Consider the following 21,869-nt stretch of genomic DNA (forward strand, 5'->3'; position numbering starts at 1 on the left):
CCTGTCAAGCCATTTGAAAAAATAGAAACCATCCTCCTTCCCCCCTTTTCAGTTTGGTTTGGAAAGCTGTGCACTAAAACACCACCTGGGAGGTTTGCGCTGTGCAGTGGAAAGAGCATAGGTTCCCAAACTTTGTGCTGAGGCACACTAAGATGCTACGTCAAACTCACAGGGGATCTTTAAGTTTTCAAGAGAAATACAGCAATATTAGATGTCTGCTGGATTCCATGTGAACTACTAGCTCACGGTTGTTCAGTTTCAATATCAGATCATGCTATATTCCTTTTGATGATATCTGCCGTAGTTTTAAAATGTGTTCATAAATTATTTAATAATCCTTCCTTCAAAAGTGGGTCCTAGGGGCCTGCCCTGTGGCGTAGTGGTTAAATTTGCCACCGTCTGCTTCAGCAGCCTGGGTTCAGATCCCGGGCGTGGACCTACACCACTCATCAGCCATGCCATGGCCATGACCAACATGCAAAGTGGAGAAAGATTGGCACAGGTATGAGCTCAGGGCTAATCTTCCTCATGCCAAAAAAAAAGAGGAAGATTGGCAACAGATGTTAGCTCAGGGCTAATCTTCCTCAGCAAAAAGAAAAAACAAGGTGGGTCCTAATTCCCCCCTCTTGAGTATAACTGACTGAGCTCTAATGAATAGATCATGGTGGAAGTGACAATATGTTACTTCAGAGATAGGTTCGTAGAGGGTGTTGTGACTTCTTCCTTGCTCTGTCTTTTGGATTGCTCATTTTGGGAGAAGTTAGCTCCTTTGTCATGAGGACAGAACACCTTGTGGCTTCCTACCAACAGCTGAGACCCCCTCCCAAAGAACCTCTTAGAGCTTCAAAAAATCTATTTTATCTGTGGTTGTATCCCCTTACTCAATCCTAATGTTACTTTTGTGTTTTTCTCCCCAGTCTTTGGTAATGCTAAGTTTGTCTGTGTGTTGGTTTAAAATAGTTTGTTTTAATAATAATAGCAAATTTTTTATAGCAAGTAGTATGTGGTAGTAGTGTTCCGAGTGCTTCATATGTATGAAGTCATTTGTCTTTAGAACAACATTTTGAGGTAAGTGCTATTGTTTATTTCCGTTTTATAGATGAGGAAACTGTGATGCACAGCAGTACTAAATAACTCCCCCAAGGTCACACAGTAGTAAGTGTCCAAGCTGGGGTTTGAACCTAGTTGGTTTGGCTGCAGAATCCATTTACCACAATGCACGCTGCCTCTCACTTTGGGGTTTTTTTCTTCCAACTTTATTGAAATATAAAGGAGGTGAAATAAACTGCCTACATTAAAAGTGTACAATTTGCTTAGTTTAGACATAACTTGGAAACCATTATCACCACATGGAATAACAAACATTTTCATCTCCATAAATTTTCCTCATCTCTTTTTCCCTCCACGTCCCCAGGCAACCACTGATCTGCCTTCACTAATTGTAGATAAGTTTGCATTTTCTAGACTTTTATAAGAATGGAATCATAGAACATATAGTCTCTTGTTTGGCTTTGTTCACTCAGCATAAAGATTTTGAGATTCATCTAAAATATCGGCATGTTGTTGTGGTTTCAATTGTTCGTTCCTTATTTTTGCTGAGTGGTATTCCATGCATTAATTTACCACAATTTTGTTTTCATTTACCTATTGGTAGATGTTTGTGTTCTTTCCAGTCTTTGGCTATTACTAATAAAATTACTGTACTCAATTGTGTATATCTTTGTGTAGGTGTATGTTGTTGTTTCTCTTGGGTAAATATATAGGAGTGACTGTTTAATATTAAGAAACTACCAAACTGTTTTCCAAAATAGATATTTCATTTTGCATGCCCATCACGGTGTGTAGAGGAGTTCCCGTGGCTCCACTCCTCACCAACACTTGGTATGGTCAGGTGGTTGCTTTGGTTTTGGGGTTTTTTTGCTGAGGAAGATTGTCCCTGAGCTAGCATCTGTGCCTCTCTTCCTCTGTTTTGTTTGTGGGTTGCTGCCACAGCATGGCCCCTGATGAGTGGTGTAGGTCCGTGCTTGGGAACCAAACCTGGGCCGCTGAAGCAGAGCACACCGAACTTAAGCACTGGGCCACGGGGCTGGCCCCACGTCAGGTTGGTTTTTGTTTATAATTTTATCCATTATGTAGATGTGGAGTGCATTGTTCTTTTATTTTGCATTCCTCTGATGGCTAATAATGTTGAACATGACCAACCATTTGTATATCTTCTTTTGTGAAGTGTCTGTTCACATATTTGCCCTTTTGAAAATTGGGTTGTCACCTCAATTTTGAATTTTAAAAGTTCTGTATATGATCTCATTACAGGTTGTTTGAGAGCACACATTTTTGCCTTATTCCTGATCTCAGGGAGAAACAATGAGATCTTTAATCATTATGTATAAATGTTTTTTGTAGATGTAGTTTATCAATTTGAGTATTCCTGGTTTTTTGAGAAAAAAAAAAGTGTTGGTGGGGAGGTAGAGAAATTGGAACCCTTGTGCACTGTTGGTGGAAATGTAATATGTGCAACTGCTGTGGAAAACAGTATGGCAGTTCCTCAAAAATTTAAGAATTGAATTACTATATGGTCCAGCAATTCCATTTCTGGGTATAGATCCAAAAGAGTTCAAAGCAGGATCTTGAAGAAATATTTGTACCCTTAGGTTCACACCAGCATTTATTCACAATGTCAGGAGATGGAAGCAACCCAAATGTCCATCAGTGGATGAATGAATAAACACAATGTGGTATATACATACAATGGATATTATTTGGCCTCAAAAAGGAAGGAAATTCTGACACATACCACAACATGGATGAATCTTGAGAACGTTATGTTAAATAAGCCAGTCACAAAAAGACAAATACTGCATAATTCCACTTATATGAGGTAATTGAAGTTGTCAGATTCATAGAAACAGATAGTAGAATGGTAGTTGCCAGGGGCTAGGGACAGAGAGAAATGAGAAGTTGTTGTTTAATGGGTACAGAGTTTCAGTTTGGCAAAATGAAAAAGTTCTGGAGATTGGTTGCACAACAATGTGAATATACTTAACACGACTGAACAGAACACTTAAAAATGTTTAAGATGGTAAATTTTATGTTACATGTATTTTATCACAATTAAAAAAAAAGAAAAAATCTTGAAAGCAACAATTACATACAGGGGAAAGATTCCAATGACTACAGATTTCTTATTAAAAACTACAGAGGCCAGAATACAGTGGAATAACATCTTTAAAGTGAAAAAAAAAAAAAGGAACTGTCAACTCAGGTTTCCATATCCTTTAGAAATAAAGGGAAAATAAAGACGTTCTCAGAGGAGGGAAGAAAATTTGTCATTAGCAGGTACTGTCTATAAGAAGTGCTAAAGGAAGTTCTTCAGGCTGAAGGGAAATGATACCAGAAGGAAATCTGGATCTTGAAGAATGAAGGAAGAACAGAAATGGAAATATCTGAGTAAATATAAATGACTTTTTATTCTCTTAAATTTGCTAAAGTATATATGACTGTTAAGAGGAAAATTTAAACACTGGTGAGATTTTTAATGTATGCACATGTAACGTAAATGACAACTATAGCATGAAGGTCAATGGTGGAGGATTTAAAGGGACCTATATGGTTGGCCAAGTTTTTACATGATATAGTACAAATAGGCTATAGACTGTACATAGATTTTAAATATACTCTAAAGGGTAGGGGCTTATATATGTATTAGGGGTATTATTTCACTTTCTGTGGGTTGTGGACCAAATATCACTTCAGTTCTTAAGGCTGGGTTGGGACTATTCCATGCATGAGTAGCTTACAAGTGAGCTGAGGCCTGTGTGGGTTCACACACAGAATTAGGAGGCCTCCTTCTCTGGCTCTCTTTACCCTGGGATTCTCCCCTTCCTCTTCAGCCCCCCTGGGGCTCCTTTTCCTGGTTCATCTGGCCAGAGGATGAAGTTTTAGGCATCTCCGTGGTCAGTGCAGCAGTGTTGCTCCTTGACTGGGGTCCACCCTCAGGGCAAAGCCGTAGAGAGAAAAGCAAAATTGGGAAACTCATCCAGCGCAGCTGCTGCTTCAAAGTTTTGCTGCTCCCTGCAATTCGGCTGCTTTTGTTTACTTTTCAGAATCCTCAGGTAGTTGCTTTTTTTGTACTCTGTCTAGAGTTTTTAGCTATAATCAGTTAAAATAGGATGGGTTGCCACACTGCCGTAACAAAACTAGAACCTCTATCCTTTTATTTCTTTTTGACACAGGGATTATTTAGAGGATGGTTTAGGGTTTTATAATTTCCAAGAAATTATATTTAAGGGTGCATCCTTAAACTGACTAAAGACCATGTTTTTACTGATGAAAGATGCAGTCTATCACGATCTTTTAATTTTATGAATCAAAAACTTTTATGTAAAGTAGATGAAGAAAAAATAGTTGGAAACTTAAAGACAATTTAATTAAACCAGAGTCATAGTAGGAGATTCAAAACACTTTTCTCAGCTTTTGATGGATTAAATACAGGATTTACATAACAAAATTAATTTCCTCAGGATGGATCATTTAATGGTTAATTCATATGATGATAAATTTTATTCCCATTCTTTTTTTTTTTTTTTTTGAGGACGATTAGCCCTGAGCTAACATCTACCGCCAATCCTCCTCTTTTTGCTGAGGAAGCTTGGCCCTGAGCTCACATCTGTGCCCATCTTCCTCTGTTTTATCTGTGGGATGCCTGCCACAGCATGGCTTGATAAGCGGTGCATAGGTCTGCACCCTGGATCCAAACCAGCAAACTCTGGGCCACCGAAGCAGAGTGTGTGAACTTAACCACTATGCCACTGGGCCAGCCCCAAGTTTATTCCCATTCTTTTCAAATGTCTTATAAAACATTTAAAATCAAATCAAAACAAAAACAAGACTAGGCCACACAGAAAATCTCAGTTTCTTCAAAGTGGGACTATATGTATCCTGGACTACAGTGAAGTCAGAAGTTTGGGTGTTATTTTTCTTTTCATCCTTGCAGTCACAGATTTTTACCAGCTTGTGTGCTGGGCCCACTCGGTGACTGCCTCCAGCGGTAGGTACACCGTGCAGGTCATGGAGGCCAACTGGATTCACTTCTGAGTCTTCTTGTAAAGGTAACTCCTGGTCTGTGTGGTCCTCTGACTTCTACAGCCACTTATTTAAGTAGAATGGAAGCAGACAGACTGCATGATTTGCCTGAAAGTACACAGTTGGAAGCACATACACCTTGCTTCTTGTTTAGTGTTCTCTGCCCACCTTACACCACTGGCTGCTTAGTCGAGTCTCAAAATAGATTTATTCTCAGTATATTTTGGAGATTAAGGGAAGAGTCAAGGCAGGAGTGGGAAAGCTTGGAGATTACTTGAATCTTATTTTATTTGAAATTTGGAGGGCTCCCAGGAAATCCGTGTTGATGGTAGTTTTTAAGAAAATTATTTAGATTTTGTTTTATCCATTGTACAGGTCAAGTTTATTGGTTTGGACAATTGAGGGAGAGTTGTTAAAGGAAATTAGCCAAATTTTGAAACAGAATTAAAGAAACTAGCACAGAGAAGAAGTGAGGGTGTTGTTGTTGGGGATGCTGTCATTGTTAGGAATAAGCTATCTTTCCAAGATAGGGCTGTATGAGAAGAGTTGTATACAGGTTTTGGCATTTTGGGCGACTCTGGACAAATCACATGGCCTATATGTTTTTTCTTTTCATTATATGACTACCAAGGTATTAAACCCAATTTACAGAGCTAGCTTAGAAATTCACCCTACTGGGGCCGGCTGCATGGCTGAGTGGTTAAGTTCACTTGCTCCCCTGCAGCGGCCCAGGGTTTCGCCAGTTTGGATCCTGGGCACTGACCTAGCATCGCTCACCAAGCCATGCTGAGGTGAAGTCCCACATAGCAGAGCCAGAAGAACCTTCAACTACAATATACAACTGTGTACTGGGGGGCTCCGGGGAGAAGAAGAAGAAAAAGATTGGCAACAGATGTTAGCTCAGGTGCCAATCTTTGAAAAAAAATGAAAGAAATTTACCCTACTTCCAGGATCCGCTCTGTATACCTTTCACAGCTTAGTTGAAGTCCTTCAAGTAGATTGTTTAAATAAATCGATTTAGGTTTTTGTCTGATTTTAGAGTGTTTTTCTCTTTCTTAAAACATTTAAAAAGTGCTGTTACTACATTAACAGGTAAGAGAGAAAAAAAAATGAACCTTAACATAATCACTGTTAGCATTTTGGTGTATTTTCTTTCACTTTTTTTTCCATTATGCCTTTTTTTCTTTTAATATCTGGCTGTTTTAGGGGATGATGGTGAATTGATGTGGTTGCAAGTAAATCAGGGGCCTTCAATTTCCACTCATTTAACATTACTCCCTCCAACCCTCTCCTCCCTACTATAATGGAAGAGAAAGGGTTAATAAGAGCTAGTCAGTTGTTGCCTAATTACTAAGTTACTAAGATGTTCCTGGTCAACGTTACACCTTTTCTAGATACTCAAGAATTGAGTATAGTTTCTTAAACCTTAGCAAGCATCGAAATCACATGGAAGACTTGTGAAAACACAAATGCTGGGCCTCACCTGCAGAGTTTCTGATTCCGTAGATCTGGGGTGGGCCTAGGAATAAGAATTTCTTACAGGTTCCCCGATGGTGCTGACTTTGCTAGCCCAGGACCACACTTTGAGAACCACTGGTTGTAGACCATTATTTTAAGTGATCCTCTGACTATCACTGTCCTTATTCTCACTAATCAAGAGTTCACTCTAGTTGGAATAATAGTTTAGATATTTTATGCTACAATTTTCATCTCAAGCATTTCCCCAAGTTGCCATAGTCTTTATTTTAACTTAAAAATTACCTAAGTAATGCATGCTCATTAAATAAAAATCAGGAAAAAAATAGGCTAAAAAAAGCATTAGTTACAAATTCTACCAGGGTTGGTATTTTAGTGTATATCCTTGCAATCGTTCAATTGATAGGTAGGTAGACAGGCGAACAGTCAGTCTATCTATGGCCATACCACCTTGAATGTCCTCAATCTTGTCTGATCTTGTGGAGCTAAGCAGGGTTGGACCTGGTTAGTACTTGGGTGGGAGACAGAAACAACACTGTATGTGTGTGTATTTATTTATGTATGTATATACACACACAAATATGGCTAACAAAAAATGAGATCATTTAATACATATATTTTTAGCCTACTTTTTTTACCTGCTGTATAGTAAATATCTTTTTATGTTGAATATAGATATAAATTTAATTGATGCAAAATTTTCTAATGTGTGTATATACTATAATTTATTTAGTTCTCTATTATTTGACTCTAAAGATTTTTGTTCCAATTCTTTGTTATTAAAAATAGTACTGTCTTGGCTTAGTACATATATTTCTCTATATTTACTCTTATTTTCTTAGGATAATAATCTACATATATAATTGCTTTGTGAAAGGTTATGCACTTTTAAGAATCTTTGCTAGTCTGAGAGACAAAAAAAATGTATTCTAGTTTAAATTTGTATTTAGTTATTAGTAAGGTTTATTGGCCATTTTTATGAATTACCTGTTTATATCTATTGCTCATTTTTCTGTTGGCTGTCCATCTTTTCATTTTTTATTTGTAATATCTTTTTGTTAGAATGTAAATCCTTTGTCATATGTTTAAAATATTTTCCCACAGTTTGTTTGACTTACGTCTTTAGTGGGTTCATTTCCCCCACCTCCCGCCCCTTGTAAAACTTTAACACTTTTCTGGAGTCAGATGCTGCGTATCAGAATTTACTTTATTATCCTCAGTTTTTAGGTGCCTCAAGAGGGCCTAAGTGTGTCATCGGTGCTTAGTTTTCAGCTTTTCTACTTTCTTTAACCAGATGCGAACCCTGAGGTGACAATGACAATGCTTCGCTGGATCTATACGGATGAGTTGGAGTTCAAAGAAGATGATGTGTTCCTGACTGAGTTGATGAAACTAGCCAATCGGTTTCAGCTCCAGCTCCTTAGGGAGAGGCAAGTCACAGCAGATATATTGAAGCACCTCAGATGGTGGTGGCTGAGCTTTAATTATGCCAAGCTCTGGGAAAACAGCTTCTTCTGCTAATGTAAATAACTTTTGCAAGGTGTTCTTTTAAAGGCGATAGTGGGGAGAGAATTTTATCTCCCTTGCTTTGTGTTATCTTGTAAGCTAAATTTTGCCAAAGCTTTTAGGTATTCTCTTTTCTTTACTGGTTTATTAGCTGAGATTTCATACTTGTGTGAACTGATAAAATGAATATGAAATAATGTAATCCTGTGTCCAAACTCTCAACTTTCCCTCCTCTACCTTTTCCTTTGACATTTTATTCTGCCTTTTGATATATCTGCTTGGATGAAGTCCCTGGTCATATCCTCTTTGTTGGAAGCACATTAATGCCTAAATTAATATGTGAGAGTATGGCTTAATAAGTTTCATAGCCGGTGTTTCTGAGATCTCACTTCATTTGTTACTGCTTTTTAGGTTCCCAAGGAGATAGCCTGCTATGTTTTTTATATTTCATTTTCTCAGTTGCTCTCCCAAGTTGGCCTTTTAGAACAGCGGAAAACAAAACGTTCACCAAATAGTGTCAGGCGGAATGCCCTTTTGTTTCTGTTGGAGATGTGGCCCTTGGAGGTCAGCTTGGTTGATGGAGTGTCTCTTTACATCATTTAGTGATCTTTGTATTCTCCTGGGTGTGTGAAGGAATAGTTTCAGCCATCAAGACGCACTCTGCCTGTTGTTGTGTTGCCCTCAGAGAGCCAGGAGAGACCTTGCTGCCGAGACTGCCTGCTCTGTTTTCACTGTGGGGCTGATGTTTCCCAGGGGATGGCCCACTATGCCCACGTGAGTCAGTGCACGGGTTTCTCCTAACTACCTGTGATTGATGCGGGCTTGAGGCATTTTAATACCTAAATCCAATGACTAAGAAACAATCGAACAGGTCTACGATTTGTAGGCACATACAGCATTAGGTTAGCAGAGCTAACTTTACTGTCAAGGCCTTGCACTGAACTCTTTTGTTTTTTTGTTTGGGTGAGTTTTTGAACCATCTGAGAGTGAAATGAGAATAATTTTAATTAGAGTGTGATTTATATCTTTTTCCTCCTCAGGTTTCCTGAGCTTTCTCCCATTGACCTTGTCAAACTTACTTATAAATTAAATTGCTTTGATAAAAATGCCCTGGGGTTGGACTAGTTTAGTTAATTGTAATCTGTGTAATGGATTCTTTAATTAAAATGTTTGTTGTTTATTGGCTGATTAGACTTCATAACTATCAACATTGCCAGATGCTCAATTTTGTATTATTGGATGTGGGCATTAAGTTATCTGTTGTGGCTTTGTTAAGAGCTGGGATGGAAGAGACCCAGGAGTGGATTCAAGTGTAGGCTTTTAAAAGGGCATAGAGTGCCCACTGCCGCCTGCAGAAGAAATTACACATTTGAGATGGTAAAAGCGCTCCCACACAAATGTGTGCAGTTACATATGAGGCAGGTGTCCCTCATTTTTGTAATGTAGGGATCTCGGTTTGGGAATACTATCACCAGTTTGATGAAAAGGAAGTTTTTTAGTAACTATTATCAGGAAAATACTCTTTAAAAAAAAGAAGAATTAATAGTATATGCTAAAAATTGACAGTTAATATAATTTTTTTCCTGATTATAAAGTACATGTTCAGTGTATGGTATTTGGAAAATATAGAATGATATAAAGAAAAACACTGCCATCTGTAATTAAACCACTGTTAACCATTTGTTGTTTAGCTTTTCAATGATTTTTCCATGTCTCTCATATTCATGCACATGGGGTTGATAGCAAAAGTAGACAGGAATTTGTGAGATGCTTAAATATATGCTTGATTTTATACTTTAAAAATTAGGTTTATTGTTTTCGTGCATCTAGAGTATCGTTTTTGTCCTCTACAATGAAAAAGATGTATCAACAACACTAAAATCCCTTCAGAGCAAAGTTAGTCTGTCAGGCTACTTTTCAAAGAGAAGATATGAAGTAAAAATCTGAATTTCTAAATAAGATTACATGTTCTTCAGTTGTGTAAATCATGTCAGTTACTATTAATAGGCTGTCCACATAGTGAATGGCACTCTGGGGATCCCAGAGTTTAGTGAGAATGACTTGTCTGCCAGTTGTAACAAAACATCTGTCCTCGGGAAGCATAGTTGAGTGTCTTGATGCAGTGTCATTTGGCAGTAGGAAGGAAGAGAATGGAGTTTAGCATCTGTCTGTAAATGTGCTTTGTAAAGTGCTCTACGAATGTGAGTCCATGCTCCCCAAGGTTATACCACATGTTAGGACGTTACAATGGCAAGACCGTGGATATTTGTCATTCTAAAAGTGGTAAAAGTTTGGTATATCTGAAAAGAAGACTTTTCGCCTGGAATGCTCTGACTTCATAGGCGAGGTCAGAATGACTTCATCGGCTGTGAGTTTAAGGAAACTAGTGGTACAGTGGAGGCCTGGAAATAGAACATTGTTACTCATTATTATAGTAACTTCTTTAGATCTTTAACAATATGGTTAAAAGTGCCCTGAGGGAGATGCTTCTTTCCACCAAGTCAGCTGTGTTACTTAAAAACAAAGCACTTAAGCATAGGTCTTGTAATAAAATAGGTGCCTACATTTACTGCTAGCTGGACAGATGACTCCAGGATTATTCTTGCTTCTAACCAATGGTCTCACAGGGTTTTGGAAGTTTGTTCCTCGTTCTTCCTAGGTCTTTCTCATGACTCGCCTCCTTTCTCCCCCCATCTCCCACTCCCATGGTTTTTTCAGCTTCTGTTAACTAAACTTCATCTGTTAAAATTGGGAATTATCTGCTAGCCAGTCATTCTTATTTATAGTAGTACTAAAACCCATTCATATGAGTTATTACATTCTGCAAATTCCTTGAGAAAGACCTCAAACTTACGAGCACACCTGTTGTGTACCTCATGCTGTGCAGTTTATATAGTTTTCCTTTATCTTGCAGGACACACGCAGATCTTCTAAGCCTCTGAAATAGAGTATTATCCTCATTTTACAGAGGGGGAGATACGGGCATGAGAGCGCATATAATTTGACCGTAAAATTCAGTGGATCTCAGCTCAGGTTTTCTTACCTCACAGTTCATTTTGCTCTCATCACTACATTCCACCCTATGTTATCAGAAAAAGGTTTTCGTGGGGCCTCTGGGACAGAGGAAGCAATGGTGGGGTGTCAGGGAATACCTCTGTGCTGCGCTTGGAGGGGAACTTGATTTGCAGGGAGATGTGCAGGTAAGGGGGGAGGAGGGAGCTGCCGCCGGCCTCCTTCCCCGCAGGCCTGGTCCGTGGAGGCTCACTAGGGTTCCCGGGGATTCTAGGGCGGTAGAGGCCTGGGTCTGTCTGCCAGGGCTGCATCTTCTACTCTAAGATGTGTGCCAGCTTTGTGCTACCGGAGAGAGGCCTCCTCGCCTGCGTGCAGCCCTCTCTTGCCTGACATGGTTGGTGCTTTCTTATTAAGGATTGTGAGAGTCCCATTGTTGTTGTTACCAAGCTTTGTGGGACATCTGGTGTAGCCAGTTTTTCTCTGTCTTGGTCTAGTATGGTTTGACTCTCTTAACTCAGTTGTTTCTATACATGGTAGGGTATTTAAGGGGGCTTTTGAAAAAACAGCTTTATTGAGTTATAATCACATACCACCCAGTTCACCTTTCGGGAGGACTTTTAAGGAGGTGTTAATGTATTGAGACATAGAGCCTTGTGTTTGAAGCTATTTCTACGCCACACTGGTTGCATAATGGAGTTGTGCAGGTGGGAACTACAAACACGTCCTATACAATTAAATACCAAAGTTCTGGATTTGATCCATTGTGTGTTTGATTTTATAATTTCCTGTGTATATGATCAGCGAGTTTCATGTGATTACTTTTAAGGCAGTTGTGGGGTTGTGCTTAGCGTGTTTATTTACAGGTTATTTTGATTCTGACCAGAATGAACAATATAATATCATAATGAAATTCTAATACTTTTAAAATATGGTAGCTCAGCTATAATTTATTCTTAACTTCTTTGCTTAACCTTACATTTTAGTGTTATTGGACATAGCCAGCCAGTACACAGATGATTTGGTTTGCTCATTTATGAGTGTATTTGTCCTAATAATACTGTTCATTATTAACGTTCTCTTGTAGATGTGAGAAGGGTGTTATGTCTCTGGTGAACGTCAGGAACTGTATTCGCTTCTATCAGACTGCAGAGGAGCTGAACGCCAGCACACTGATGAACTACTGTGCGGAGATTATTGCCAGTCATTGGGTGAGTGAGAGATGGAGGCGTGTGGACAAAGCACCCTCACTGCAAGTCAAAAGACCTAATCTCCTAATCTCCTCTTATTACAAAATTGAAGGCTAAGTAGTTGTGTCTGATGATCTGTGAGATTCTTTTTGGCTATAGAAGTCTCGTAGTTCTGATTTCAGAGTAGAGGGGCAGAAGATAGCTCAGGTCAAGAAACAAGCTTGGAATGAGGGCACACCTGCCTTCACCCTCCATCTGCAGAAGCTGCAGCTGTGCCTGAGCTGGGAAAAGGCGGGGCAGCAGGCCGGAGGTGCAGCGCCATTTTGGGGCTTTCCCTGGCTTTCTCCATCGTGAAGAGAGCATTGTTAAATGTAGATTTGCCCTTCTTAGGTAGCTTTCATCATAAAGAACAGCTTTTGCATTTCTTTGATATGTTGTCTGTTTTGCATTTTTAAAAAAGTCGTGGCTAGTGCTATGTTTTATAACCTAGTTTCTGCAAATTGTTTGGTATTCAGTAACATTGTGAGGAAAAGTGTCTAAGAGAACTGGATTTAAAATTTGAAACAGAAATGGTAACCTTTCTGCTAAAATAGTAGAAACTTAGGGATCTGCCATAGTAGAGACCAGCTGTGACTAGGTGGAGTGAATTGTTTGTGGAAGTTCCGGTTAGTTCTGTAATTGCCATCTTTGTAGGGTGGGGTGGGGGAGACTGTATTCTCTCCCCTGTGGAGGGCTCCTCCTGACTGCATCCTTCGTGGGCGTCAGCGTTGCTTGTGCTTTGCCGTCTCACTGAGAGGCACCGCAGTGCTGTGGGAAAGACAGCAGGCTCGGGAGGGGCCCCTCTGGGCTCCAGATCCTGGCGCGGCCATTGACTCACTGTGTGAGCCTGGGCGAGTGATTGAGCCTCTTGATGCTTTACTTTCTTCGTCTGTAAAGTGAGGGTGATAGCAGTACCTACCTCCTAGGGGTTCCTTGAGAATTAAATGAGTTGGGAAACGTTAAGCCCTTTAAAGTAAGGCCAGACACATTCTAAGGGCTTCTTAGTAGATGTCAGTTGTTGTTATTGTTATGTTGAATCCGTTCTGCTTCTCACTATTTTTTAATCCTTAGGATGACTTACGAAAGGAGGACTTCAGTAGCATGAGTGCCCAGTTGTTGTACAAAATGATCAAATCCAAGACTGAGTACCCATTACATAAAGCTATCAAAGTAGAGAGAGAAGATGTGGTCTTCCTTTATCTAATCGAAATGGATTCACAGGTACTGTAGCTGTTTTTGCCATTTTTCTTACCTTTTCCCAAAACTATACTTCATTTGTAATGCTCCTCACTTCTTCCTGAGCCATCACTGGCATAATCTTTAATGTATATATTTTTGCTAGTAGTTTGTTCAAGGAAATCTGAGTCTTTTTATCATGCTCCTCAGAATTCTTCCATCTTCTGCCCATTGCCCAATTCCAAAGCCACGTCTGCATGTTTAGGTTGTTGTTACAGCACTACCCAATTTCCAGTACTAAAATCTGTTGTAGTTTCCTTTTGCCGCTGTGAGAAATGACCACAAACATAGTGGCTGAAAACAACATCAGTTTATTACCTTCCGGTTTTGTAGGTTGAAGGTCTGGTACAGACATCGTCCGTCTAAAGCCAGGGTGTCGGCAGCTGTGCTCCGTTCTGGAGCCTCTAGGGGAGAATCCGTTTCCCGCTCGTGTGGGTTGTTGGTAGAATGCAGTTCCTTGTGGTTATGGGACCAACGTCCCTGTTTCCTGCTGGCTGTTCGTGGAGGGCCATTTTCAGCTTCTAGAGACCACCACGTTCCCCAGCTCATGGCCCCCGCTCGCTATTTTCAAAGCCTATGGTGGTGAATCAGGTCCTTCTCATGTCACATCTCTCTGACCTACTCTTCTACTTCCCCCTTTCCCTTTTAGGGACTTATGTGATTAGATAGATTGGGCCCTCCTGGATAATCCAGGACACTGTCCCCACCTCAAGGTCCTTAACCTTAATAGTATCTGCAAAGTGCCTTTCATCACGTGAGGTGACATACTCACAGGTTCCGGGGTTTAGGACATGGACGTCTTTGGGAGCTATTATTCTCTCTACCACGTTGCTTTAGAAGAAAGCCAGTTGCTCTTGCCAGATGGGAGTGTAGTGTGTTTTATCTTGGGTGTCCACTGTGTGGGGAAGACATGAAACTGCTGGGAGGAATTAGATAGCTAAGCTGCAGTCTTTTGTAAAAATGTTAGCTGTTTTCCATCAGGCTCTCTGAACCTCTGTGCTGGCACTCGTGTTCCTACAGCACTGTTTGCCTTCTCCTTTAGTCCTTATATTGTCTTCCATGGCGCTTGGTCTGCTCTGTGATCCCCATTAATTCTGTGCTCCCCAAAAGGCATGTGCCCTGAGAAGGCCTTAGGGAAGTTTGTGAATTGAGTTGAATTTAGGGAGTAAGCTGTGTTAGAGCGCTAAAATTTGACATTTTTATAAGAGATGATATTTAAGAGTCAAGATGGGAGAGATTAAAATCACTTGTATTCTCTACTGGCCGGGTGCTAATTTACAAATTTATCTGTGCAGCTCCCTGGGAAGCTGAATGAAGTGGATCATAATGGAGATCTTGCTTTAGATCTCGCGCTTTCCCGCCGACTAGAGAGTATTGCCTCCACGCTGGTTAGTCACAAAGCTGATGTGGACATGGTAGACAAGAATGGCTGGAGCCTGTTACATAAAGGAATCCAGAGAGGTAGGAAGAAGTGGGTATTTTTCTCTGTGGGCAATTTTACTTTTATCCAAGTGATTTTTGACAACCCTCTGACCCTGTTCCACAGATTCTCAAAGGCTTCTTGCATCTGTACTCACAAGCTGCATGATTTAGAATTTGTGATCAGTGGGTCAGAGGAAGGACTGAAGAGCTATTGCCTATGCCTTGCTGGTTAGGCTCTTCATAGTGTCAGTAGGGCCCCCAGAAGAAGGGCTGGAAAGATGGTACTTTCAGAAGAAATACCTTTTACTTGTAAACAGTTGATGTGTTTGCTTATTCAATACATCGCTTTCTCCAGGAATTGTGTTAGAAAGACTGTACTTGTATTGGTTACTGTAAGAGAGGGAAAGTGTCAAAACCATGAATGTTTAGATATATTCTTGGTTTCAGATTTTTCAGTTTTACAGACTAGACTTCCCTTCTGTCATCGCAAAGTGATAAAATTTCATTTTGTTGCAGGAAAGTTATTTGAAATTGTAGCTATATTTTGAGTATATTGCCATGAGTAGTGGGAAGAATATGGAAGTGATAGAATTAAGATCAAAACATTTTAATCTTAATGAATTAACTCTTCAAGGGAAAAATGTGCTAGTTTTGTTTTGTTTTCTTTTTCCCATGGCCTTATTAATTCCTAAGTCCCAAATGGATCCTGCCTGATTCTACTTTGCATTAGTCATTTTTAAACAGAGTGGGAAGCTCTGTTAGGTGTAGAGTTCTAGTATTCAAAGTGAAAGCCTTATTTTGTAGAGGGATAGATGATTTGATTGAAATACTTAGCCATGACTACTTTTTTGTTTACATGTCGACATCATAAGCAGAATATATTAGGGCCAGCCCCGATGGGCTAGTGATTAAAGTTTGGCATGCTGTGCTTCTGTGGCCCTGGTTCAGTTCCTGGACGTGGAACCACACTGCTTGTCTGTCAGTGACCATACTGTGGCGGCAGCTCACATAAAAAATTTGTTAAAATTTTTTTAAAGAGGAAAATTGGCAACACGTGTTAGCTCAGGGTGAATCTTCCTCAGCAAAACAGCAACAGCAACAATATATTGGTTTCCCCACATCTTAATCATGTATATTTACTCCTCCAATTAGGCATTATTTTACTATTATTGTCTCTGTTGTACTTTTAGCATCACAAGTTGTTCCTAATTGGTGGAATGTAGTTACTTCAAATATGGTCCTGTTGCAGCTGTAGCTCTGCCCTTTTTGGGCATAGGTTTGAATATAAATGTCCCTTGGAGCCACATGTTAGAGTGTTAAGCTTGCTGGCTGCTGAAGAGGAAAATTTTGTTCATCGTTGGGAAGGAAATCCTTAGAGTGTGTCAGTGTCAAGAGCAGATGCATTTTTCCCAGGCGCTGCTCTGCACTGTGTAACACCATCCGGTGCTCAGCGCTGGGGGGGTGTTCAGTGGGGAGAGTTTCCACCACATAGGGAATTCTTCTTTCCCATACTGTTTAGTGTCTGAGATGTTTATTTTGGAAACAAATACACTTGTTACTAAAAAAACAATCTCAGAATTATGTTTCTTTCCTCTTAGGGAGCTAAATTCTTATGTGTGATGAAAAAACATGTTTGACGAGTTATTAAATATTTTGGTGATTGCTTAGCTACGAGAATTGCCAAGAATTGGTGATGCATTTTGATGCTTGTTTTCAGACAATTTAATCTTCCACTCAGAATTTATCAGTTGTCTGCAAGCCTGTGGATTACAGTGTGGGTGTGATAAATTTGATCGTTGCTAACTTAGGAGAGTGTGGCGCGGTGTGGCAGACAGAGCACTGGCGTTGGAGCTTGGGTGTACCAGGGTTTGAGTCCTGGCTCATCCACTCACTCTGTGGCCTTGGACAAGTCACTTAACCACGCTTGAGTCTCCTTTTCTTCGTCTGTAAAGCGGGACTCATTTCTGCTTTACTGGTGGTTGGGAGAGTGAGAGACAGTAGCATACGTAGCACAATGGCTGCCATGTGATAGGGTCAGCCTGTGGGTCTTACCTTGCTCCCGTTTTGGATTGCCATACCCAGCTCCATTTCCTGTAGAAATTTTTTCACTTTTCCTTCTTCAACTTGAGCTGTCAGTCTGTTGACCTGTCCAAATGATTAAAATGAGTAATATACTTAAATTTACCTGTTAACCTTACTTAAATTTTGTTATAAGATGAGTGAACATCTTTAATATCTGAGATTTAGGTCTGGTTCTGGACAGGTTAGAATCCATAAATGAAATAGTAAGTGATCCTCCTAAGAACCAAGTATACCATTCAGTTTGTATGAAGAACGAAACAGGCAGCCAGTGTCTGAGAGTCCACAGGAGACATACATGTGACCAGAGGGATGCCATCTCCTCTGATGAGCTTGATCTGGGCAAGAAGATGAATCCTTCCTTTTAAAAAAAATCTAGTTCCTCTTGTGCTTATTTTACTTAATAATTAACATCAGTCAATGGGTCTCTTAAATAGGATACTCCTGTCTATGCATTTGTAGTAGATTTGCAGACAAAGCCACCAGCTAGAGCAGCATGAGATACAGTTTGTATTAGTTAAATAACGAAAGTTATTCAGGCTGTTCCCTGAATAAATTTCTGTCAGGAAGCTATGTTGAAAGAAAAATTGTATGTGGGTTTTTTAAAAATTTTAATTTAATTAATTTATTTTATTGAGTTCATAATAGTTCATCATTGTGAAATTTCAGTTGTACATTATTACTTATCCATCACCATATGAGTGCTGCCCTTCACCCCCTGTGCCTACCACCCAGCCTCTTTCCCCTGGTAACCACTGAACTGTTATCTTTGTCCATATGTTTATCTTCCACAATGAAATCATCTGGTGTTTGTCTTTCTCTGTCTGGCTTATTTCACTTAACATAATACCCTCCAGGTCCATCCATGTTGTTGTGAATTTTGTCCTTTTTTTTAATGGCTGAATATTATTCCATTGTATGTATGTACCACATCTTCTTTATCTAATTATTCGTCGATGGGCACTTGGGTTGCTCCCATGTCTTGGCTATTGTGAATAATGCTGCAATGAACATAGGGGTGCATAAGTCACTTTGAAACGTTGATTTCAAGTTCTTTGGATAGATACCTAGTAGTGGGATAGCTGGATCATATGGTAGTTCTATTTTTAGTTTTTTGAGGAATCTCCATACTGTTTTCCGTAGTGGCTGCACCAGTTTGCATTCCCACCAGCAGTTGTATGAGGGTTCCCTTTTCTCTACACCCTCTCCAACATTTGTTATTTTTTATCTTAGTGATTATAGCCATTTTAACAGGTGTAAGGTGATATCTTAGTGTAGTTTTGATTTGCATTTCCCTGACGATTAGTGATGTTGAACATCTTTTCATGTGCCTATTGGTCATCTGTATATCATCTTTGGGGAAATATCTGTTCATATCCTCTCCCCATTTTTTGATCAGGTTGTTTGTTTTTTGTTGTTGTTTAGTTGTGTGAGTTCTTTATATATTATGGAGATTAACCCCTTGTCAGATATATGATTTGCAAATATTTTATCCCAGTTGGTGGGTTGTCTATTTGTTTTGATCCTGGTTTCCTTTGTCTTGCAGAAACTCTTTAGTCTGATTCCCACTTGTTTATTCTTTCTTTTATTTCCCTTGTCTGAGAAGACAGACATTCGAAAAGATCCTTTTAAGATCAATGTCAAAGAGTGTAGTACCTATAATCTTCCAGAAGTTTTATGGTTTCAAGTCTTACCTTTTGATCCATTTTGAGTTTATTTTTGTGTATGGCATAAGATAATGGTCTACTTTCATTCTTTTGCATGTGTCTGCCCAGTTTTCCCAACACCATTTATTGAAGAGACTGTCTTTTCTCCATTGTATGTTCTTAGCCACTTTGTCAAAGATTAGCTGTCCATAGATGTGTGGTTTTATTTCTGGGCTTTCATTTCTGTTCCATTGATCTGTGTGTCTGTTTTTGTACCATTACCATCATGTTTTGATCACTATGGCTTTATAGTATATTTTGAAGTCAGTGATTGTGATGCCTCCAGCTTTGTTCTTTTTTCTCAGGATTGCTTTAGCTATTCAGAATCTTCTGTTGCCCCATATGAATTTTAGGATTCTTTGTTCTATTTCCGTGAAGAATGTCATCGGGATTCTGATTGGGATTGCATGGAATATGTAGATTGCTTTGGACAGTATGGACTTTTTAGCTGTGTATATTCCTCCAATCCATGTGCGTGGAATATCTTTCCTTTATGTTATCATCGATTTCGTTCAATAATGTCTTATAGTTTTCATTGTATGGATCTTTTCACCTCCTTTGTTAAATTTATTCGTAGATATTTTATTATTTTTGTTGCGAATGTAAATGGGATTGTATTCTTGAGTTCTCTGTTAGTTCTTAGAGTATAAAAATGCAACTGATTTTTGTAAGTTGATTTTGTACCCTGCAACTTTTACTGTAGTTGTTGATTATTTCTAATAGTTTTCTGATGGATTCTTTAGGGTTTTCTATATATAAGATCATGTTGTCTGCAAACAGTGAGAGTTTCACTTCTTCATTTCCTATTTAGATTCCTTTTATTCCTTTTTCTTGCCTAATTGCTCTGGCCAAAACCTTCAGTACAATCTTGAGTAAGAGTGATGAGAGTGGGCACCCTTGTCTTGTTCGAGTTCCTTTTTATTTCTGTTCACTATCTTGTTAGGAATTTTTTTTTTTATTGAGTTATTGATAGGTTACAATCTTGTGAAATTTCAGTTGTACATTAATGTTTGTCAGTCATGTTGTAGGTGCACCACTTCACCCTTTGTGCCCACCCCCCACCCCACCTTTCCCCTGGTATCCACTAAACTGTTCTTAGTCCATAATTTTAAATTCCTCATATGAGTGGAGTCATATACAGATTATCCTTCTCTCGCTGGCTTATTTCACTTAACATAATTCTCTCAAGGTCCATCCATGTTATTGCAAATGGAATGATTTTGTTCTGTTTTGCAGCTGAGTAGTATTCCATTGTATATATGTACCACATCTTCTTTATCCATTCGTCTGTTGCTGGGCACTTAGGTTGCCTCTATGTCTTGGCTATTGTAAACAGTGCTGCAGTAAACATTGGGGTGCATAGGACTTTTGGGATTGCTGACTTCCAGCTCTTTGGATAAATACCCAGTAGTGGGATGGCTGGATCGTATGGTAGTTCTATTTTTAATTTTTTGAGGAATCTCCATACTGTTTTCCATAGTGGCTGCACCAGTTTGCATTCCCACCAGCAGTGTATGAGGGTCCTTTTTCTCCACAACCTCTCCAACATTTGTTGCTATTAGTTTTAGATATTTTTGTCATTCTAACGGGTATAAGGTGATATCTTAGTGTAGTTTTGATTTGCATTTCCCTGATGATCAGCGATGATGAGCATCTTTTCATGTGCCTATTGGCCATCAGTATATCTTCTTTGGAGAAATGTCTGTTCATGTCTCCAGCCCATTTTTTGATTGGGTTGTTTGATGTTTTGTTGTTGAGTTGCGAGAGTTCTTTATATATTATGGATATTAAGCCTTTGTCAGATATATGACTTGCAAATATTTTTTCCCAGTTAGTGGGTTGTGTTTTTGTTTCAATCCTGTTTTCATTTGCCTTGAAGAAGCTCTTTAATCTGATGAAGTCCCATTTGTTTATTCTTTCTATTGTTTCCCTTCTCTGAGAAGGCATGGTGTCCGAAAAGATCCTTTTAATACTGATGTCAAAGAGTGAACTGCCTACGTTTTCTTCCAGAAGCCTTATGGTTTCAGGTCTCACCTTTAGGTCTTTGATCCATTTTGAGTTTATTTTGTGAATGGTGAAAAAGAATGGTCAATTTTCATTCTTTTACATGTGGCTTTCCAGTTTTCCCAGCACTATTTGTTGAAAAGGCTTTCTTTTCTCCATTGTATGCCCTCAGCTCCTTTATCAAAGATAAGCTGTCCATAGATGTGTGGTTTTATTTCTGGGCTTTTAATTCTGTTCCATTGATCTGTGCACCTGTTTTTGTACCAGTACCATGCTGTTTTGATTACTGTAGCTTTGTAGTATGTTTTGAAGTCAGGGATTGTGATGCCTCCCGTTTTGTTCTTTTTTCTCAGGATTGCTTTAGAAATTCGGGGTCTTTTGTTGCCCCATATGAATTTTAGGATTCTTTGTTCTAATTCTGTAAAGAATGTCATTGGGATTCTGATTGGGATGGCGTTGAATCTGTAGATTGCTTTAGGTAGAACGGACATTTTAACTATGTTTATTCTTCCAATCCACGTACATGGAATGTCTTTCCATCTCCTTATGTCGTCATCCAATTCTCTCAGAAAGGCCTTGTAATTTTCATTATATAGGTCCTTCACTTCCTTAGTTAAATTTACCCCAAGGTATTTTATTCTTTTTGTTGTGATTGTGAATGGTATTGTATTCTTGAGTTCTTTTTCTGTTGGTTCATTACTGGAGTATAGAAATGCTACAGATTTATGCAAATTGATTTTATACCCTGCAACTTTGCTGTAGTTGTTGATTACTTCTAACAGTTTTCCAATGGATTCTTTGGGGTTTTCTGTATATAAGATCATGTCGTCTGCAAACAGCGAGAGTTTCACTTCTTCCCTCCCTATTTGGATTCCTTTTATTCCTTTTTCTTGCCTGATTGCTCTGGCCAGGACCTCCAGTACTGTGTTAAATAAGAGTGGTGATAGAGGGCATCCTTGTCTTGTGCCTGTTTTCAGGGGGATGGCGTTCAGTTTTTGCCCATTGAGTATGATGTTGGCTATGGGTTTGTCGTATATGGCCTTTATTATGTTGAGGTAGTTTCCTTCTATGCCCATTTTGTTCAGAGTTTTTATCATAAATGGCTGTTGGATCTTATCAA

General features: G+C 39.2%; 1 protein-coding gene across 8 annotated transcripts in view; it reads left to right on the forward strand.

Moving 5' to 3' along the window:
- The window catches only part of ANKFY1 (ankyrin repeat and FYVE domain containing 1), an 89,621-nt gene that overhangs the window by 30,623 nt on the left and 37,129 nt on the right, over positions 1-21,869 (forward strand). For 5 of the 8 annotated variants that reach the window (XM_044744288.2, XM_044744291.2, XM_070482553.1 and 2 more), the window contains exons 4-7: positions 7,853-7,988; positions 12,161-12,284; positions 13,374-13,523; positions 14,834-14,999. In XM_044744288.2, the coding sequence (XP_044600223.1) occupies positions 7,853-7,988; positions 12,161-12,284; positions 13,374-13,523; positions 14,834-14,999 (576 nt within the window). Of the gene's footprint in view, positions 1-7,852; positions 8,081-12,160; positions 12,285-13,373; positions 13,524-14,833; positions 15,000-21,869 lie in introns of those variants that run through there. The other 3 variants (XM_070482551.1, XM_070482550.1, XM_044744293.2) reach the window with 2 other exon arrangements.

This window comes from Equus asinus, chromosome 13, assembly GCF_041296235.1.
Source record: "Equus asinus isolate D_3611 breed Donkey chromosome 13, EquAss-T2T_v2, whole genome shotgun sequence".
NCBI lineage: Eukaryota > Metazoa > Chordata > Mammalia > Perissodactyla > Equidae > Equus > Equus asinus.